The sequence below is a fragment of the Antedon bifida genome, chromosome 7 (assembly GCF_963402885.1).
Source record: "Antedon bifida chromosome 7, ecAntBifi1.1, whole genome shotgun sequence".
In the NCBI taxonomy this organism is placed as follows: domain Eukaryota; kingdom Metazoa; phylum Echinodermata; class Crinoidea; order Comatulida; family Antedonidae; genus Antedon; species Antedon bifida.
Window position 1 is genome coordinate 5,669,963 of NC_136232.1, and position 18,108 is coordinate 5,688,070.

Sequence of the window (18,108 nt, forward strand, 5' to 3'; positions counted from 1 at the left end):
TTTTTCTTAATAGGCCAACTATCATAATTATCACAACAGGTTTTTTATTTTCGATAATTAGATAAAACAAAAATAGAAATAACAGGAGAAACCCTTTTTATCTGTAAAAATGTAGGTGATGATTTTGGACTCTCGTAAAATATTGTTGAAATAAATAAATTAGGCCTAATAAAATGTTAGATCGCCCGTAGTACTGATAATCACCAATATCCATTGTAACAACATTTTATGTTAAGAGGACAAATATTGAAATAATATCATCAATATTTTCGATGGACCAGACGACTGCAGTTTGACGTGGTCAAGAGGATGTGCGCTTACGGCAGGTATGAGAAATAGCTGTGGTTCGAGCCTGTTTTGTTTTGTCGATATTTTTTCCAAATGAAACACACAACATAAAAGGCATACAAAAATAAATAACTTAAAATGCATCAACTTCCTACGTAAAACATCGTTAAATTCCAAAATCAGTGATAAAAGCCATGCCAATAATGAATTGAAATTGGAGATTTGTGAATTTGCCATTTTAAAGATTACCGCTAATCCTTAGATACAACTAATTATTTTACGCTGGTGATATGAGGCCATTGTCACTTAGCTGTATTATGAGGTTATTCAAACTACCATCATTTATCTGTGTGTGCAATAAATAGTGCTGTTGAAGGGTTATAATTGCTATAGGCCTACATACGGCGATGGATGGTATAATGATAAAGGTACATATGCTCATCACAAGGCCCTTGGGGGACATAATTGATTAAATTTTATGAATTATACAATGAAACTCTTGTATTTTTCGTGTTTAGGCCTACATTTTCTTGAAAACTATACAGTGCATAGATCATATTATATGAGTAGAGTCCTGCTATTGAATTTTCCCAATTAATAACACGTCAGAGCATGCTTTTTAAAAGTAATAATGATCAACAAACGATACATTAGTATAAAGGCAAAACAATTAATATTAACATTCAACATGCATCTACTATTACTGTACTGTGTTTTTAATTTTATTTAGTTGTTAATAATTTTAATTAATCTGATGGTTAGTAGACTTAGTAATAGTAGGCATAGTTTATGTACGACGAAACCGTATTTTATCGTACTAAAGTATGACGTCAATTGTGACTGAGTTTGGGCCGTGAAGTTCCGTACTGTAGTGCTCAATTGTTTCGTCGTTCCGGACCGCCGAAAAGGAAACAACAGTGAGAGCGAGCGCGGGAAATTTGTGTTTACATTTTTTTTGTTTTGGTGTTGTGAACGTTGTTTCTCCTTTTGATCTTTGTTTTTCTTAAATCATTAAATACACATTGAAGCCTGCACAGCAGCTTACATCTTTAAGTTATCCGTAATATATAATATACAAGATAATCTTGCAAAAAAGAGGTAGGTGGCGGCTATTTAAGCTAGGCCCAGGCCTCTCTACTCTCTAGCTTAACAACAGCTGTCTGAATTTGTGGAAGGTCGGCGTCTGAATTTGTCGGCACACCGTGACCTTCCGTCATCATGGGCCTAGGACTATTTACTCCTCTTTAGGCCCTAGCTTGGTCGGTCTGTAGTTTTTATTGAGACCAGGACTAGCCTTAGTTAGGCCTATGAACGATTAGTTTAGTTTAACAATACATACCAATAGATAGGCCTATCTATCTAGCCTACCCTACCTACTAGGCCTAGCTTAGTATACTTTATATAAACTAATAGAGCCTATTAGACTTGTCTTAGAGGGTTTTTTTTAAGCCTCTGGGGTAGCCTAGGCCTAGATCTATTTCCTGGGGTGTGGGGGCCTCTACATACAGTCAGTAGTTACTAATTTACTTTGCTGGGGCCTATAGTTTTATTTAATTTATAAAATATATAAAAGTCAAAAGTTAAACTGATGTTATTTTTTATTCCACTATCTATTCTATCAACTTTTCAAAAAAGAATGAATGATTCTGCGAATTCCTCACCAAAATGGACCAGACCTTCAAATACAATAAAGGTAAAAAAACGTGGACGAAGAGGCTCGTTAGCAACTGAAAACACAGCACTAAGCAGTAAGCAAAATAACCTGAATACAGGTAGGCAGTCGGCAAAACGGAAAAATCCATTTAGCTGTTCGCAGAAGAACAAAAAACACAACAATGAAAATCTATCTACAGAAGAGATACCATTTGAAAGCAGACTAAATGAGAAAAATGAACTCTTCCAAAAATTAAATAAAGCAAGTATTGAAAATGTAAGTTAAAAGCATGGATATATTATAAATTTTATCAAGTTTAGTATTACAAATTGAGACATACAATATGACTTGACAATACATATGCTATGCTGGAATTTAATATACCGTAAAACATCGAAAAAAGGCCCATGGGCTGCTTCTTGTTTCACTACTATTGGATGGGCTTCTTTTCAAGAGGAGGGATTTTTTTACGAGATGAATGCTGTAAATTTTGTGCATTTTTACTACGATAATATGATGAAAAATTATCTGTTAATTTTACATAATTGAGATCATTATTTTATATTATGTGCTTTATTATTATTATCAACATAGAAATTACCTGAACGAAGACAGTCGGACAATGAAGATATAAATAATACCATTCTCCAAGAACAAGTTACGACAAAGGAAAATTTGATCGATGAACAGGTTAAAATTCAGTATTTTATAACTAATTTTATCTATTTTAGAATAGCCATTGGTTTGAGAGCCTCTAGTGTTTGCCTAGACCCAAAAAATGTTTATAAATGTTATATTATATATATTTATATAGTAAATCCAAAGGCAAATTACTGAAAAAATTATAATGCTGTGGGTAACAATGGAGATACAAAATAAAATACATAATATAAAAATAACGCTTAAAAAAGAACGACGTTTTGACTCCATCATGGGGTCATTATCAAGTCCAATCATAGAGTCTCTATGGTCCAATGAATAAAATGTAAAACAACAACTAATTAAATAGCACAAGCCAAGAGTCAAAGTTTAAATAACAAAAGACCTATTGTCTAACATCCTGTCAAATGAAAAGCTTAGCTTTTACAGAGTCACTTTGTTTATTCAGACTAGGTTTTAAAATAAAATGAGCAAAAAGCTAAATCAAAACAATAAGGTAAAACAGCCAGAAAAATTAGAGATTTATATAGTAATCCAAATGTAAATTATTGAAAAATGACAATGCTGTGGGTATCAATGTCTAGATCGCAATGGAGATACAGTACAAACTAAAATAAGCAAAAAGCTAAATCAAAACAACCAGAAAAATTAGTAGAGATTTATATAGTAAATCCAAATGCAAATTACTGAAAAAATGACAATGTCTGGATCTCAATGGAGATAGACAGCCAGAAAAAGTAGCAAAGCTTGCAGGCAACACTAACCCTATCACCATTGGCAGTACACAACATTTTACTAGCAATCTACATTATTATGTAATACTAGATCTTAAGGAAATACATTAATGTGACAGACATTAAGCTATTATTGAAAGAAATAGAACTAGTGACATTAAAGGTCTATAAGAATTTACTGATAAATCCATTTCAGTAGGAATAAAAATGTCAAGCTCTGTGATCATGTGATACAGTACATGTTGATTTTTTAAAATTCTATAAAAGAACATCTTGTATAGAAATTCGTAACACTAGAATTTAGTACATTAAGGATTAGTGGCAGACACAGGATTTTTAAATAAAATGTGGGTGCAGGGTCTAACAATTTTAAAATGAAGTTTAATTTTAATATTTCATAGAGTACCTCTTTTAAGTTCTGTCTACACTATCAAACTTTATGTGACAAAAAAATATGATGTGCATATATGAACATGATGATGTCGTATCACTACCATATTTGGGCACATTACCACCATATTTGGGCACGTCACACTTTGTCAAACTAGTTTGATAGTGTAGACAGAGCTTTACATTAGCTGACTCCCTCACCCCCATGAAGATGACAAGCATAGTACAGTACAGGACATAAATGCAATAATTCGTTTTGGTTGTTAATTGTAACCCTGAACAACAAAAACAGTTACTTTATAGCTCATTTTACCATTCCCATGATAGAATACAACATTTGTTTTTTAATTATTTTAGAAGCCGAAATCACAGATACGTATAGAATATGACAATTTCCCAGTTGATTGGAGTATAAAAACTAGACTGCGATTTACATCAGAGGAAAGCTATAGTTGGTGCGCTTCATTGAAGAGCTGTGATGAGGCCGCTGGAATGTCGGCGTTTGTCAAATGTGCACATGAATCATTAATGGTATGTACAAATAATGAATGTTGAGTTGTAATTCCCATAAGATTGCCTAGCTGTTACGTTACTTGTTGATTTTAAATTACAAGACACTTCAGTACTTGGTCAGATAATGTTAGTAGAAAACAGTCATCTTTTTTTTTTTTTTTTTTTTTTTTTTTTTTTTATTTATTACGGTATATATAAAATTACAAAAACAATAGCACATAGCTAATAACGTTTGTATTACAATAAAAAATATTGAAATGAAATCTATAAAAACTACAATAATAAATTCGGAAAATACAATTACAAAATTTCACAATTATTCACTAAAATTTAAAATATTAAGAATCTTAAAATATATACAAAATTTTGGAAAATACAATTGCACTTTTATTTAAAAAAACGAAAAATTTACATTATAATATACTAAAACCTATCTGCACTGTTCTTTATTTGATTATTATTATTATCTTTTAGTATAGGTGGCAATATTGCACAATTATTCACTAAAATATTCACAACATTAAAAATCTACAAAAATATATTAAATTTCGGAAAATACAAATACAAAAAAGAAAATTAAAAAAAAAAAAAAATTTACAGTATATATTAATATTAAACGTTGTCTGCAGTGCTCTTCATTTGATTATTTTAGGCGGTAATATTGCACAATCATTCATTATATATTTTTTTTTATTTAATTTTTCACAGGAGGAATTTAATTTGTTTATAATATAGGGAATCGTTGAATTTTTATATCGGTTAGTTTTTATTTTAGGTAATGTAAATCTATTGGGGTTACGTAATCTAGATATATTAGGTCTTTCAGCAGGCAGCATATTACGATGTCTCTCTGACTTAAGGATACCTTCTCCAAATTTTAATGTTAATTTTTCTCTACGTTCAGCAAGGCTGGTAATTTTAAGTTGAGTAAGTGCCGTATCATAGCTCTCATAGTCCTGGCCAAGTATAATTTTGCACGCTCGCTTTTGCAACCTCTCAATTTCATTGGTCTGATGTTTTGTAATGCTAGAGTGCCAAACAACACATGCATACTCAGTCAGCGGTCGAATATAGAGTTGATAAATACTTAACATGTCACCAATAGGTGCACTATAGCCTCTCAATACATAAAGAAGAAACATTCTTCTACTTGCTCTAGAGATAATACTTTTGATTTGGATATCCCAACCTAAATTGTCTTGTAGCTCAAGACCTAATAATTTCATACTATGTACAGTATCAATTTTTTCACCACTTATAGTAAATTGGGGATAGTTTATTTGGGATTTCATAAAATTTATATTAATAACTTGATTAAATAGTCAAAAGAAAAGTTTTTAAACAAAATATCTTTTGATGGTGAAGCTGTTGCTTAGTAGTTAACATGCTTGACTAAAGCTCTATCTACACTATCAAACTTCATGCGACAAAAAAAATGTGATGTGCCCAAATTATCTCCTAGACCCCTCCCAGCCAACCCCTGTGTAGCTACAGTAACTAGTGTATCTTAATGTAAAGTCATTCATGTTACTATATACTGTAGAAGAAACCAGTTTATTCCACTACATTTCAGCTTATTTTTTTATTGCTACATTTTGTATGTATTATTCTTCACTGATATGCATTTCAAATGCAGCTCGGCTCCTTACAAAAGATTAATGTGTTCTAGAAGATTTCTATACCTTTAATGTCGTAAAGGGAATAAAGATGAAATACAAGGACTGCCTTGATAATCATTAATATGGCACTGCAAAATGGCGGTATAGGCATACAAAAACAGGCCGGGTAAAGTATATACACCTGGCATTTTGTCATTGAAAAATACTTTTTTGTTCATATATAATACATAAATATAATAAAAGAATAGTGAACAGCCATAAAATATACAATGGAAGCCTTAGTGGTCTAATGGAGTGCCAACATAATAGCAACAGAATCTGGGTTTGATAAATCTGGGTTCGATGCTTGGTGTTGGTCATTTTTTTCACTCAGCACTGTTAGTATATTTTAATACACAGTATTTAAAATAAAATAGTTTACATAACATGTACTTATTTACAGTTTTCATTTTGTTATAATTGCATTTAAATGATTCCAAAGAATAATACAAAGATAGAATACATTTATTTAACCAAATCCAACATGTTCATGTTATTACTGACAGGCCTTGTCTTTTAAGGCGAGCGAGTGCCTTGAGCACTTTTAGTGGATATGTGCACTATATAAATTGTTATATTATTATTATTATTATTATTAGTGCGATCACTCACCTAACACACTCCTAAACTGCCCTTGAGGTGTGCGATTTACAACACGCTTACATTTTTGTAAACTTCTAAACATCAAAATACAAACAGCACCCCTGAATGTATTGAGGAGTGCAATTTGTAGCACACTTATAATTTTCAAAAGGCAAGGCCTGTACTGATGTTATTATTATGTGTAATTGGTTAGTTATTAATTCTAGACAGAAAAATAATTTACAACTTCGATTCTGAATGTGTTTGTTTCATGAACAAGATTGCCAGCTTAAGTAAAGTAAATTTACTTATGGATCATTGGCAATTTGCCTAAAAATATTTGAAAAAACAATTACAAAACAAAACCCTTTACTTTATGAATGTTTGTTGTGTAAAGGCTGCATTGTTTTCTCAGCTGATAATTATCAATTCATAGATGAATTTAAAGAGATGAGTTTTAAGTAGATGTTTAAAAGCCTTAATGGTAGTTGCTATTTGATTTCAATTTATACTGTTTCAAAGGGCAACCAGTGCCTGAAGTGACTATACAATGTGAATAAATGTAGTTAGGTTGTATGCTGACTGTCGTGCCTGTATAGTACATGTACATCAATTTAATAAATGAATAATTAAAATAACATTTTATTTTAAAAAAGATCACAAAATGGTGAAAATTGAAATTTCAGGCTCTGACTATGAATAATGGCTACGGCCCTGTACCTAGAATTGTTATTTATTGTTTACGTTACAAGAGGCAACAGTGTGATCATTTTGAGCTCAAACATAGGTATGGCATGCCATATGTGCCAAAATATTGTTAACATTAAACCATTTTGTGTGTGGCGCAGTGTGTTGGACGTTGGACTACTGATCGCGGTTCGCATCCAACTCTGCCGCATTGCTTGTATCCTTAGGCAAGATACTTTACTTACGTTTTCCTCTCTCACACCCAGGTGTATAAATGGGTACTATTACTAGCTGCATTATGGGAATATGTTTCCATACGTGTTTGATGTAAAAAATGACCGGGGTAATAATATTCAGCGCTTTCTTAGAGGTTTCACAACATTAGGTGCTATATAAATCCAGGATATTATTACTATTATTGCTCTATAACTTGGACTATGTAAGACCCAGAAGATAGCAGTTGACATGTTTGGAGCAAAACAATGTTGGTGTGAGGGTTATTTAACTACCTACAATAGATAATTTCATTTTCTTTTGTATCAGTAAACAGAGTAATTAACCTTAATTTCAAGAGTGTAATCCCATTCAATTAAATTACTTTACCCTAAAGCCAAAACAAAACCAGCATCAATTTATTTTCCAATTATGTTACACGACGTTTACAAGAAATAACCATTTAAAACTATTGATTTTGTTTTTAATGTAAGTGTACAATAAACACAAGAATTTTCACCATCTCTCTACAACTTCTAATTATTCCAATTTTATATTAGAGTATATTGCCATTATTTTCTAGTTGATGAAAAACATACATAGATGCAACTTAATTCTCTTGGCCTTTTGAAAGATAATTAACTTTAGAAAAAGTTCATGAACCCGCAACATTGGAAAAATTGTCTATACTTTAATAATTGAGATGTAAACTCATTCTTATCTATAAATCACTATATAATCCAACAAAAATAATCAAGTATGACGAAACCAACTCTGTCAAGTTCATCACTAATTAGACAGTATAGAAAATGTCCAATGTCTTTCACATAATAACCTACTATAGAGGCATAGCAAACACAAAGCCTCTCGTAGTATCGCAATTAAAAAAACCCTCGCGTGGGATCGTGATTAAAAAACAATACCTTTATGGGAGCGCGTGTGATTGCAATGAAAACACAATACTTCGTAGTTTCTCGATAAAAAAAACAATGCCCCACTCATAGGCTAAGGAGGACTACGTGTGGGAACAAAGCAGTAGTTAATAGCTGTACTGTAGGAATAAGCCTACTACTATTTACTATTTGATCTTACAAAATCATAAATTTTTTTATAAACGAGCAAAAGAAGAGGAAAAATCAAACAAAACCAACATGCTAATTACCAAGAAACAATTTTTGTTAAGATTAAACAGAAAAATCAAACATCATCATAACCGTTCTAGACTACCGCAATTACAACCGTAATAAGATTGCGAAACAATTTCAAGAAATGGAAATGACAAAGAGCTAATTTAAATTTACCTACAAACTGTCATGATTTTGATGTAGTAGAAATCCTCCTCAGGGGTCAATTTTCCTTGAAATGAATGAGGGGAAATATACAGTATGTTTTTTAACAATTCAGCCAATCACTAAGCTAATCACTTTGTTGGTCCTGAAGATGTCCCCTTAATAGAGGTTCTACTACATTTACTTATCACATGAATATTTAAAAATAAACTACACATCCTTAATCAATTTAAAAGATTATCATAAAAAAACCAATTATTATCGACTGTGAGCTGCATTCCAATCTTGAACTTTTTCACAGAATATTATTTGTTAAAAATATTTTTAATTAAACTAGAGTGATAAATAATTATTTACATTTAGATTGACTTATGTGAAATTTACGAGATGAAAACACCCACGGCTTGATTTACAGGTTGCACGTTGTGTTTATGCAAAGAAATTAGACATAGCTATCTATGGTTTATGCCTGATAGTAAAACATATTGGAACATGCGTTTTTAGTCGAGATGGGCTACAGTTTGACTGTTTAAACCATAAACAATATTAATAAACCATGAATACGTATATTTTCGAACATCGGGTTGTTTTGTAATAGTAATTTAACTTTAATGTTAACAATAATATGCAGAAATGCTGTACTAAAGAGCTTTCCTATTAAGCTGTATAGCCACTAACAACCTATATAATACATTCTACAGTAAGTAATGAATTCATATGTATAAACACATTCCATATTGAGGAAACCCGATATTGATATTATACAATATCATCATCATCGTTGGCTGTGTCTGTCACACATGCTGTGACCAAATAAGTGACAATATTGCTTTAAAAATGAGGAAATTTATATGAGTACTTTTGAATACTGAATGAATAATATGAACTAGGCAATCTAACAACAGGACAGTGAGCTCGCCTTGCCAAAGTAGGAATTCCTAACAGTCCTTTGATCTTATGTCTGGCTGCGACAAATACCAACAGTATTGTACTACAGTATGTACACGGTCTCTGTTAAAGGGGCGTGGAACTGATCATGTCGCAGCCACAGATAAACCCTTTGATAACATTGTTAATTAATTGTTATTTTCAGAACCCTGAAGATCAAAGTCAACTGAAATCAACGTTTCATCAACACACTATGGTCTGGGTTCATCCGTCAATTCCGTGGTTCAAATCTTTCCCAAGGATTGTCCCTGAACCAAAAATAGCCAAGTAAGTTAAAGAGCCAACATCTCTGTCTACACTACCAAACTTTATGACAAAAAAATGTGAAGTGCCCATATATGATGGACATAATGATGTCATATCACTACCATATTTGCGCATATCACTACCAACCATATTTACGCACATTACATTATTTTTGTCAAACTGGTTTGATAGTGTGGACATAATGATGTCATATCACTAACATATTTGGACACATCAAACGTCAAACTAGTTTGGTAGTGTGGACAGAGCTTTACAGACTTCAGAATCATATGATGGTATATAATTATATGGTGAAAGAATCTAAGTACTGTGTGGTAAGTGTTTAAAAAGTGTTGTGCATGAAGGGACCCTTAGGGGACATGAAAGCTGTTGAACTTTTAGTATACTGCGCATTATAAAAAGGAATCTACTGCAAAGCGCTTTGATAAAAACTCTTTGATAAAAACGCTATATAACTTAGTGAGTTTTACAGTAAAATAACAACATTTATGGACTTAATTTTTAATGATGCTGTTTTAAATGATGTATTACACTTCTTAATGGTAACCTACGATGACATTTAATAGACTTTGGCTAGACTGAAAAGAAAACAGAAAGCAATCGACCACATTCAATCTAGTTATAAAATAAAATCATTACTGTTTACTTAAATTCAAAATTGAAGTCTATAAATAGGAGAGAAAACAGTAAGTACAAAATGTAAATAAATTGTTGACAAAGTATATCTCTGAAGATCTATTTTTAAATATTAGTATTTTATTTGCTTAACAGGCTCAAGAAGATAATGATACCATATGAACCCTAGACATAGAAACTAATGTTGAAAATGTCAATTTTACTAGGGTATCTTCAAAATGCCAACCATTATTCTTTCTTTGAAAAAATAATTTTTTACATTTTTGTTGTTGAATATGCCCATTTAATGTCATATTAATAGTTCGAGAAAAAAAAATTATTCTCTGATAAAAAACTGTAATTTAAAACAAAAAATAATCATATTGGCTGCCAGCCAATGGCTTTCTTTTTGTCGAAACTACAAAATGACATATTCAAAGGCTGTATTAATTTTCATGTTTTTGGGAGACAATACATCTTTAAACAACATTTTGTCATGCTCAAGTAAATAAATATAAAGAATATTTATAAGTAATATTTAAATTAATGTTAGAAATTGACTTGAAACATACCAAGTTAATGATAGTATTTCCCATAAGAATTTCCACTAAAAAATACTCACTCAAGAGTGACCAAATTCAATCAACTTTCATTTGTTTTTTTATATAATCACAGAGCATAATACATGTAAAACACTACAGTAATTTCCTCTTAGGAAAATTGTCTTATAGAGAATTAATTATAGTGTATTGAATTCTAGCGTGTTTTAGGTAAAAAATATCTTTGCCTATTAACAATCTAGTAGTACATGTAGTTCTCTCACATACAACGGCAGTAGAAATAATTGAAACTTCGAAATGGTTTATAAATAATATTTCCCTAAGCTCGAAATTTTTCTTTTGTATAATGTAAATTTACAAATAAAAATCTATAATTTATAATTTAGCCTTCAATGGAATACTAGGTCATGCTAAGAAAAAAAGCCGATTTAAATAAAAATTGTGTATTATATCAAAATTAATTAATTGGTTGATGAAAAGGCACCTGTGTTAAAATGTGAATGTTGTATATCTAAGATAAGATAAAGATAAAATGTTATTGTCATGACCACAACAAGGCAAACATGAAATTTGTTTTCCTTGATGCTTATATCACACATACAATACAGAAAAATATAACACTTAACACTAACAGTAAATATCAATACAATATATATATAAATCCAAAGGCAAATTACTGAAAAAATGACAATGCTGTGGGTATCAGTGGCTGGATCTCAATGGCGATACAAAGAAAAAGCGAAAAGCTAAATCAAAACGATAAGTAAAACAGCCAGAAAAAGTTAGCAGAGCTTTCGGGCAACACTAGCCCTTCATCAGTTCAATACAATATATATATATAAAGACTAAAATTAGAAAACATACATGGTTACAAGAAGGATATTAATACAGTAGAAACCTCTATTCAGGGTACATCTTCTGGACCTGACAATGTGCCCCCTTAATATGGACGTCTCCTAACTAGGGGTTGATCGTAGAGTTAAAATATATATTTCTCATGGTTTTCATGGTAAAGTGTCCCTTAATATATTGGTGTTTCCTAAATAGGGGTTAATTTGAGTGTTAAAACATATATTCAGGTAAAGTGTTCCTTAATAGAGGTTTTCCCTATATAGGGGTTGATCAATAGTGTTGAAACATTATTTTGCATATGTTTCAGGGAAAAGTGCCCATCTATCATATATTCAATCTGTCTTTTGTTTCAGACAATCTTTTGCAGTTATAAATGACAGTTTTCAAAAGGCTTTGTTTACTAGCTGGTGTGAAAGTTTCCGGTCAGTCTTCCATCTTCTTCGAGCTAAACGTTGTCCATATTTCTACCTGTGTGCGCATCAGTTCTCTATCTTATTTCAAGCTGCTGGTATTGGTGGCAGCAAACAGGTGCACGCCGTTATTACACCAACAACCAAAGGTTTCAGGGATGCATTGGACAGAGAAGGTAAAGTGCCACAAGAACTGGTTAGAACCAGTTTTTTCTAGGCTGTTGTCTGAATCAAGTATCTTAAAGCTGTGCAATTTTTTTCAAGAGATTGAGGAAGGTGGGGTGGATGGAGAAGGGTAAAGCAAATTGTGAAAAGTGGGGAGGGAGAACAAAGGAAGAGGAAGAGGGGTAATGAGAGATGAGCAAAGAAGAGGATGGAAAATGGAGGAGGTATGGAGAGGGAAAGATGAGGATGGAAAATGGAGGAGGTATGGAGAGGGAAAGATGAGGATGGAAAATAGAAGAGATATGTAGAGGGGATAGATGAATAGTAGGGACAACGGCTATGAGCGCTCACTGGCTTTTGGGAGGGTCCCTGAGCAGTTCCCAGAGGAAAAAAAGGGCATTAAAATAAAAAAAGGGTTGGAAGGCCACTCACGGTTCCTAATCCAGGGGCCTCTGCGTTACGCCACTGAATAGGGAAGGTAAGAACAGAGAGAAATGTGGAGGGGGTGTTTGTGTATTTGTTAAATAAACCCATATTATTTTCTTTTTTAGGAATAGAGTTTTCCTTACCAAACCTACAGCTAGGAGACGATGAAAAGGCATTGAGTGTCTCGCCAGATATATCAATTAACAGTCCAGATAATCTGACAGATGAAATGTAAGTGCATAGTGAGAATATTCTTCAATTTAGTAAAATGATTAATGACTGTTCGTTGAATTAAAATTCATCTCGCATGTTACTGAATAATTTATGTACAAACAGACAGGATGAGCTGATTTAGCATAGAAGTTGTTTACTCACCACAATACAAGTCTAATTTTTATGAACCTTCTATACATATCTTGTTAAACTAAAATTTGAATACATAACCATAATAATCTGAGCAAATAATTAACAATTATGCAACACTCAACAAAACATTAAAGTGAAAAAAAAAAATTTAATAATTCATTCTAAAGCTCTGTCTATACTATCAAACTTCATGTGACAAAAAAATGTGATGTTACCATATATGGACATGATGATGTCATATCACTACCATATTTGGGTATATCACTACCATATTTGGCACATCACAAACTAGTTTGATAGTGTAGACAGTGCTTAATAAAAAGACCATAACTGCTAAAGACCAATAAATCCTTGATTTTCAATTGGATAGACACAAACAAATAGTAAAATTGTATTTTTAATTTTAAGGAATTGTTCTGAAAATCCACGCCTCTGCGAAGAAGCTGATGACGATGATGACATTACGCAAGACGATGAAGCTGCATCGTCATGGATACAGAGTATTGGTTTAGATAAAAAGGAATTCCCGTCTCTTGATCCAGCCAGAGTAAAATTGTATCCTTTAATACTACCTGTCCTATTTACCAAAATAAACTGTGTTTTTCAATTGACAATTAATCGTAAAGATGTGTTTTCACCCATTAATTAAACAAAACCCTCATAAATCAAAACAAGACTTATGCACAGGGTTCCATATTACATACTGAGTGCTAGAATATTCATTTTATGTTTTAATAAAAATAATATTATAATAATAAAATTCCCAACAATTCAATGGACAAGGGTTTAGCTAGCAAGATATAAAATCTAAAAAGAAATGGACAAAAATATAGCAGAAAAGTTACAAATTTAGACTAGTAATAGGGGTTTTACACATTATTGTTTAAAGCTCTGTCTACACCATCAAACCTTATGTAACAAAAAAAATGTGATGTGCCCATATATGGACACATTGATGTCATATCACTACCATATTTGGGCATATCACACTTTTTTGGTCAAACTAATATTTGCAATAATGTTCACATGTACCTTTCTCTTTAACTTGTAAAATTCAGTAAAAGAGACAAAGTTGTGAAGCTGGACAGCAAGCCTCAATCTCTTGTGCTAGTGCAAGGACAGGACACCAAGGCCTTGTTTAATTTCTTGCTTAATAGTAGCACAGTTGTAGCGGTAGCTGGGTCACAGGCAGGCATTCCACCTACCCTGCTAGCACCTATAGCCTTTGAAGGGGCTACTCTACAGAAATGCAAGGTAAAATTTAGACAGCGATTCGGCTTAATATTTGTAAAAATAAAAATATTTTGGCATACATGGCGTGTAAACTATACTTTATCTAGCTAAAGAATCAAAATGGCCACTGGTGATGCTATGTAAAAAGAAACAATAACTAGAGACTTAGGTCTCGCTTAGAGCAGGGACGCCATTTACCATACCTAAAGAGCAACAAATATTGGCATAGGTTTGAGGCCGACTCACTCCTAGTTCTGGTGGTGGAACAAGTCTCTGATAAGGACTATAAACCGTAGGTCCTGTGTACAAAGTTATAACCCATGTGCACTTTAAAGAACCCAGTTCATCATTTGAGATGAGTAGGGGGTTACCCCAGTGAACTGGTTCATAAAATAGCCCTGTGTCAGAAGGATTACCACCTATCTATTGGTAATCCTGGGCCATATACTGTAAGCCTAAAGACATAAAATAAAAAAAATTAAAGTCTAGGTTAAATTGTTAACATTAACTTGCATGTGACGTGCATGTGACGTGCATGTTGTACAAAGAAAGTTAATAAATAAGGACGGTACATAAGAAATCTGGACAGGTTCATTTGGGAGTTCATGGCATAGCCTCAAGGGTTCAGGGACGATTCGGCCCTGAGACGATTCGGCCCGGGACTATTCGGCCCACTTTTGGTGGGACGATTCGGCCCACTTTTGGGCCGAAACATCCCACTTTGTGGGCCGAAACGTCTCACTTTAGACCAAATTCATATTCATTTTTTTTTTATTTATCAAGTTTTTAAAGGTGTTTAACAATCCGTATTTTATTGATATTGACAAAGTTGATATAATATTTATAATAAATTACTAAAAAAACGTAATTTTATATTCAATTTATTACTTCGAAAACCTTGTTTATTTCGTGCATTCGCCAAGCGGCCAACAGAGGGCGTAACTTGTTTACATCGTTCGCGTGACTAAAAAATGATTATTTTTGACAATGTTTTCAAAATGTTTGCTTTATTACATCTTTATCCCTAGTAGTGCTACCCCATAGTCACTCTGAAAATAAAGTTTGGGGAAAAAAGCTTATTTTATGATTATAAATGCATATCAAAGCCGATAAATGTAAGTGTGCCGAATCGTCTCAGGGCCGAATCGTCCCGGGCCGAATAGTCCCGGGCCGAATCGTCCCAGGGCCGAATCGTCCCGGGCCGAATCGTCTCAGGGCCGAATCGTCCCGTTACCGCCTCAAGCTACTATATTTCTATGATTGAATTTGAAGTAATTATTCATTTCAGGTAAGAAACAGTGTCATAAAGCAAAAGACAGCATCAGGGGCCTTAGAAGGTGTCAACAGTTTGGAAATATCAGGAGTGCTGTTACCAAACTCTGTGAAAGGGCTTTGTGAAGTGTTAAAACAGACCGGAAGCTACGCAGCATCTTTTAACATACATGAGCCTACAGCACCATTCAATCAAGCACAATTAAATACAGCCAATCAGAATCCAGATAGTGGTCACCTGATTCAATGTGGCTTGAGTGATCACATGATATCAGAACTGTGTAATGGAGAAACATTAAAGAAAGGTTTCTTAAGAGAAGTGTTATGTAAAAATGGAAAATATGGCTGGTCCCTTTAAGAAAAAATATTTATAATATAGTGAATAAATTTTAAAAACATTCTTGCAATAGTATGGTAGATAATATGTTACATACAGTATTGTTAAATATGGTATTTTTATTGTAAATTTTAATTCAAATTTTAAAAATAAATGCATTGTAAATTTAAACATAGATTAGTAATTATTGCAATGTAACTTACAACATTTAAAGTTGTATATTCTTTTAGGTTTTAAACCTTAAAACTGCTGTTTTATTAGTGCTACATGTGTTTTTTAATAATAAAATAGTTAAAATATTACTTGATGTATTTATGTTTTGTACATGCCTACAAAATGTCATTTTGACGAAACACACATCTATAGAAATAATTCCTGTTTAAATAAGTCTGTTGCGGTTCGCATTTAATGATAATAATATAATAGTTTATTCTTATATAGTGCATGTAAGCAAGCTCTTAATGCACTGCACATTATTACCCCGGTCATTTTTTGGATCATACACGTATGGAAACATATTCCCATAATAATGCAGCTAGTAATCAGTGCAAAGTTGTGCCTTGATCTAACCGGTACCCATTTTATACACCATGGGTGGAGAGGCAAATGTAAGTGTCTTGATTAAGGATACAAGCAATGCGGCAAGAGTGATCTCACAATAAGTAATCCAACACACTGCACCACTCCATTTGTTTTAGGTCAGAAAACAGAAAAAAAAACACTTTATTCTTGTTTTGTACAAAAATTTATTTTATTCTTTTCCTTGCTTTACTAACATTTCTGTAACTGAACAAAATAATACTACTACTCATTTTAAAACACAAGGCTTTTTACAGCATATTCAACTTAAAAGTATCAGCGTTCAGCACCAATAGAATACATAAAATGTTTTTACTCAATTAAAGCGTATACAAGCAAAGAAAATAAATTCAATTATAAAATAGCAATAATGTAATGTAGGTACTTTGTTATTTAAACATACAGTATTATTCAAATACTTATTTCAATCTTATATAGCATTCAATTGACATAAGCCACAGCGGGGTTTACAGTTTAGGGATCATTTTAACATCAGTTGTGTGTGAAGGTTAGTATCTGTTTGATTATCTCTTCAAGACTCCAGACTCTTCTGCATGGCTAATGGTGGCTGCTTATGCACCACTTCTATCTTAGCTCTCCTTGTTAACATAGTCTATTGTTACTATGTTGCATCTTCTGAATGGCAACCGTTCGCACTTAGTTATCTCTTGCTTCCAATCATGCACATAGTCCAATGTATGTTCTATCTTCAGTGGACTAGCGTGACCGCTTGATAATTCCTTAAACCTAGCACTCCTTGTGTACATAGTCCATTGGTATAAGACCCATCTTTTGCAGGGCAACAGTGGCCACTTCCACCTAGCATTCCTTGTGTACATAATCCATTGGTATAAGACCCATCTTTTGCAGGGCAACAGTGGTCACTTCCACCTAGCATTCCTTGTGTACATAGTCCATTGGTATAAGACCCATCTTTTGCAGGGCAACAGTGGCCACTTCCACCTAGCATTCCTTGTGTACATAATCCATTGGTATAAGACCCATCTTTTGCAGGGCAACAGTGGCCACTTCCACCTAGCATTCCTTGTGTACATAGTCCATTGGTATAAGACCCATCTTTTGCAGGGCAACAGTGGCCACTTCAACCTAGCATTCTTTGTGTACATATTCGATTAGTATAAGACCCATCTTTTGCAGGGCAACAGTGGCCACTTCCACCTAGCATTCCTTGTGTACATAGTCCATTGGTATAAGACCCATCTTTTGCAGGGCAACAGTGGCCACTTCCACCTAGCATTCCTTGTGTACATAGTCCATTGGTATAAGACCCATCTTTTGCAGGGCAACAGTGGCCACTTCAACCTAGCATTCTTTGTGTACATAGTCGATTAGTATAAGACCCATCTTTTGCAGGGCAACAGTGGCCACTTCCACCTAGCATTCCTTGTG

General features: G+C 33.0%; 1 protein-coding gene across 1 annotated transcript; it reads left to right on the forward strand.

Annotated features, from left to right (window-relative positions):
- The first annotated feature begins 1,252 nt into the window (after nt 1-1,252).
- Nucleotides 1,253-16,269, forward strand: LOC144847737 (protein downstream neighbor of son homolog). The gene is made up of 10 exons (XM_078704245.1): nt 1,253-1,386; nt 1,924-2,218; nt 2,537-2,632; nt 4,084-4,257; nt 9,762-9,883; nt 12,264-12,496; nt 13,037-13,142; nt 13,686-13,832; nt 14,336-14,531; nt 15,799-16,269. Exons 2-10 carry the CDS (start codon nt 1,925-1,927, stop codon nt 16,138-16,140), a joined length of 1,710 nt encoding a protein of 569 aa, XP_078560371.1. The 5' UTR covers nt 1,253-1,386; nt 1,924; the 3' UTR covers nt 16,141-16,269.
- The last annotated feature ends 1,839 nt before the right edge of the window (nt 16,270-18,108 follow it).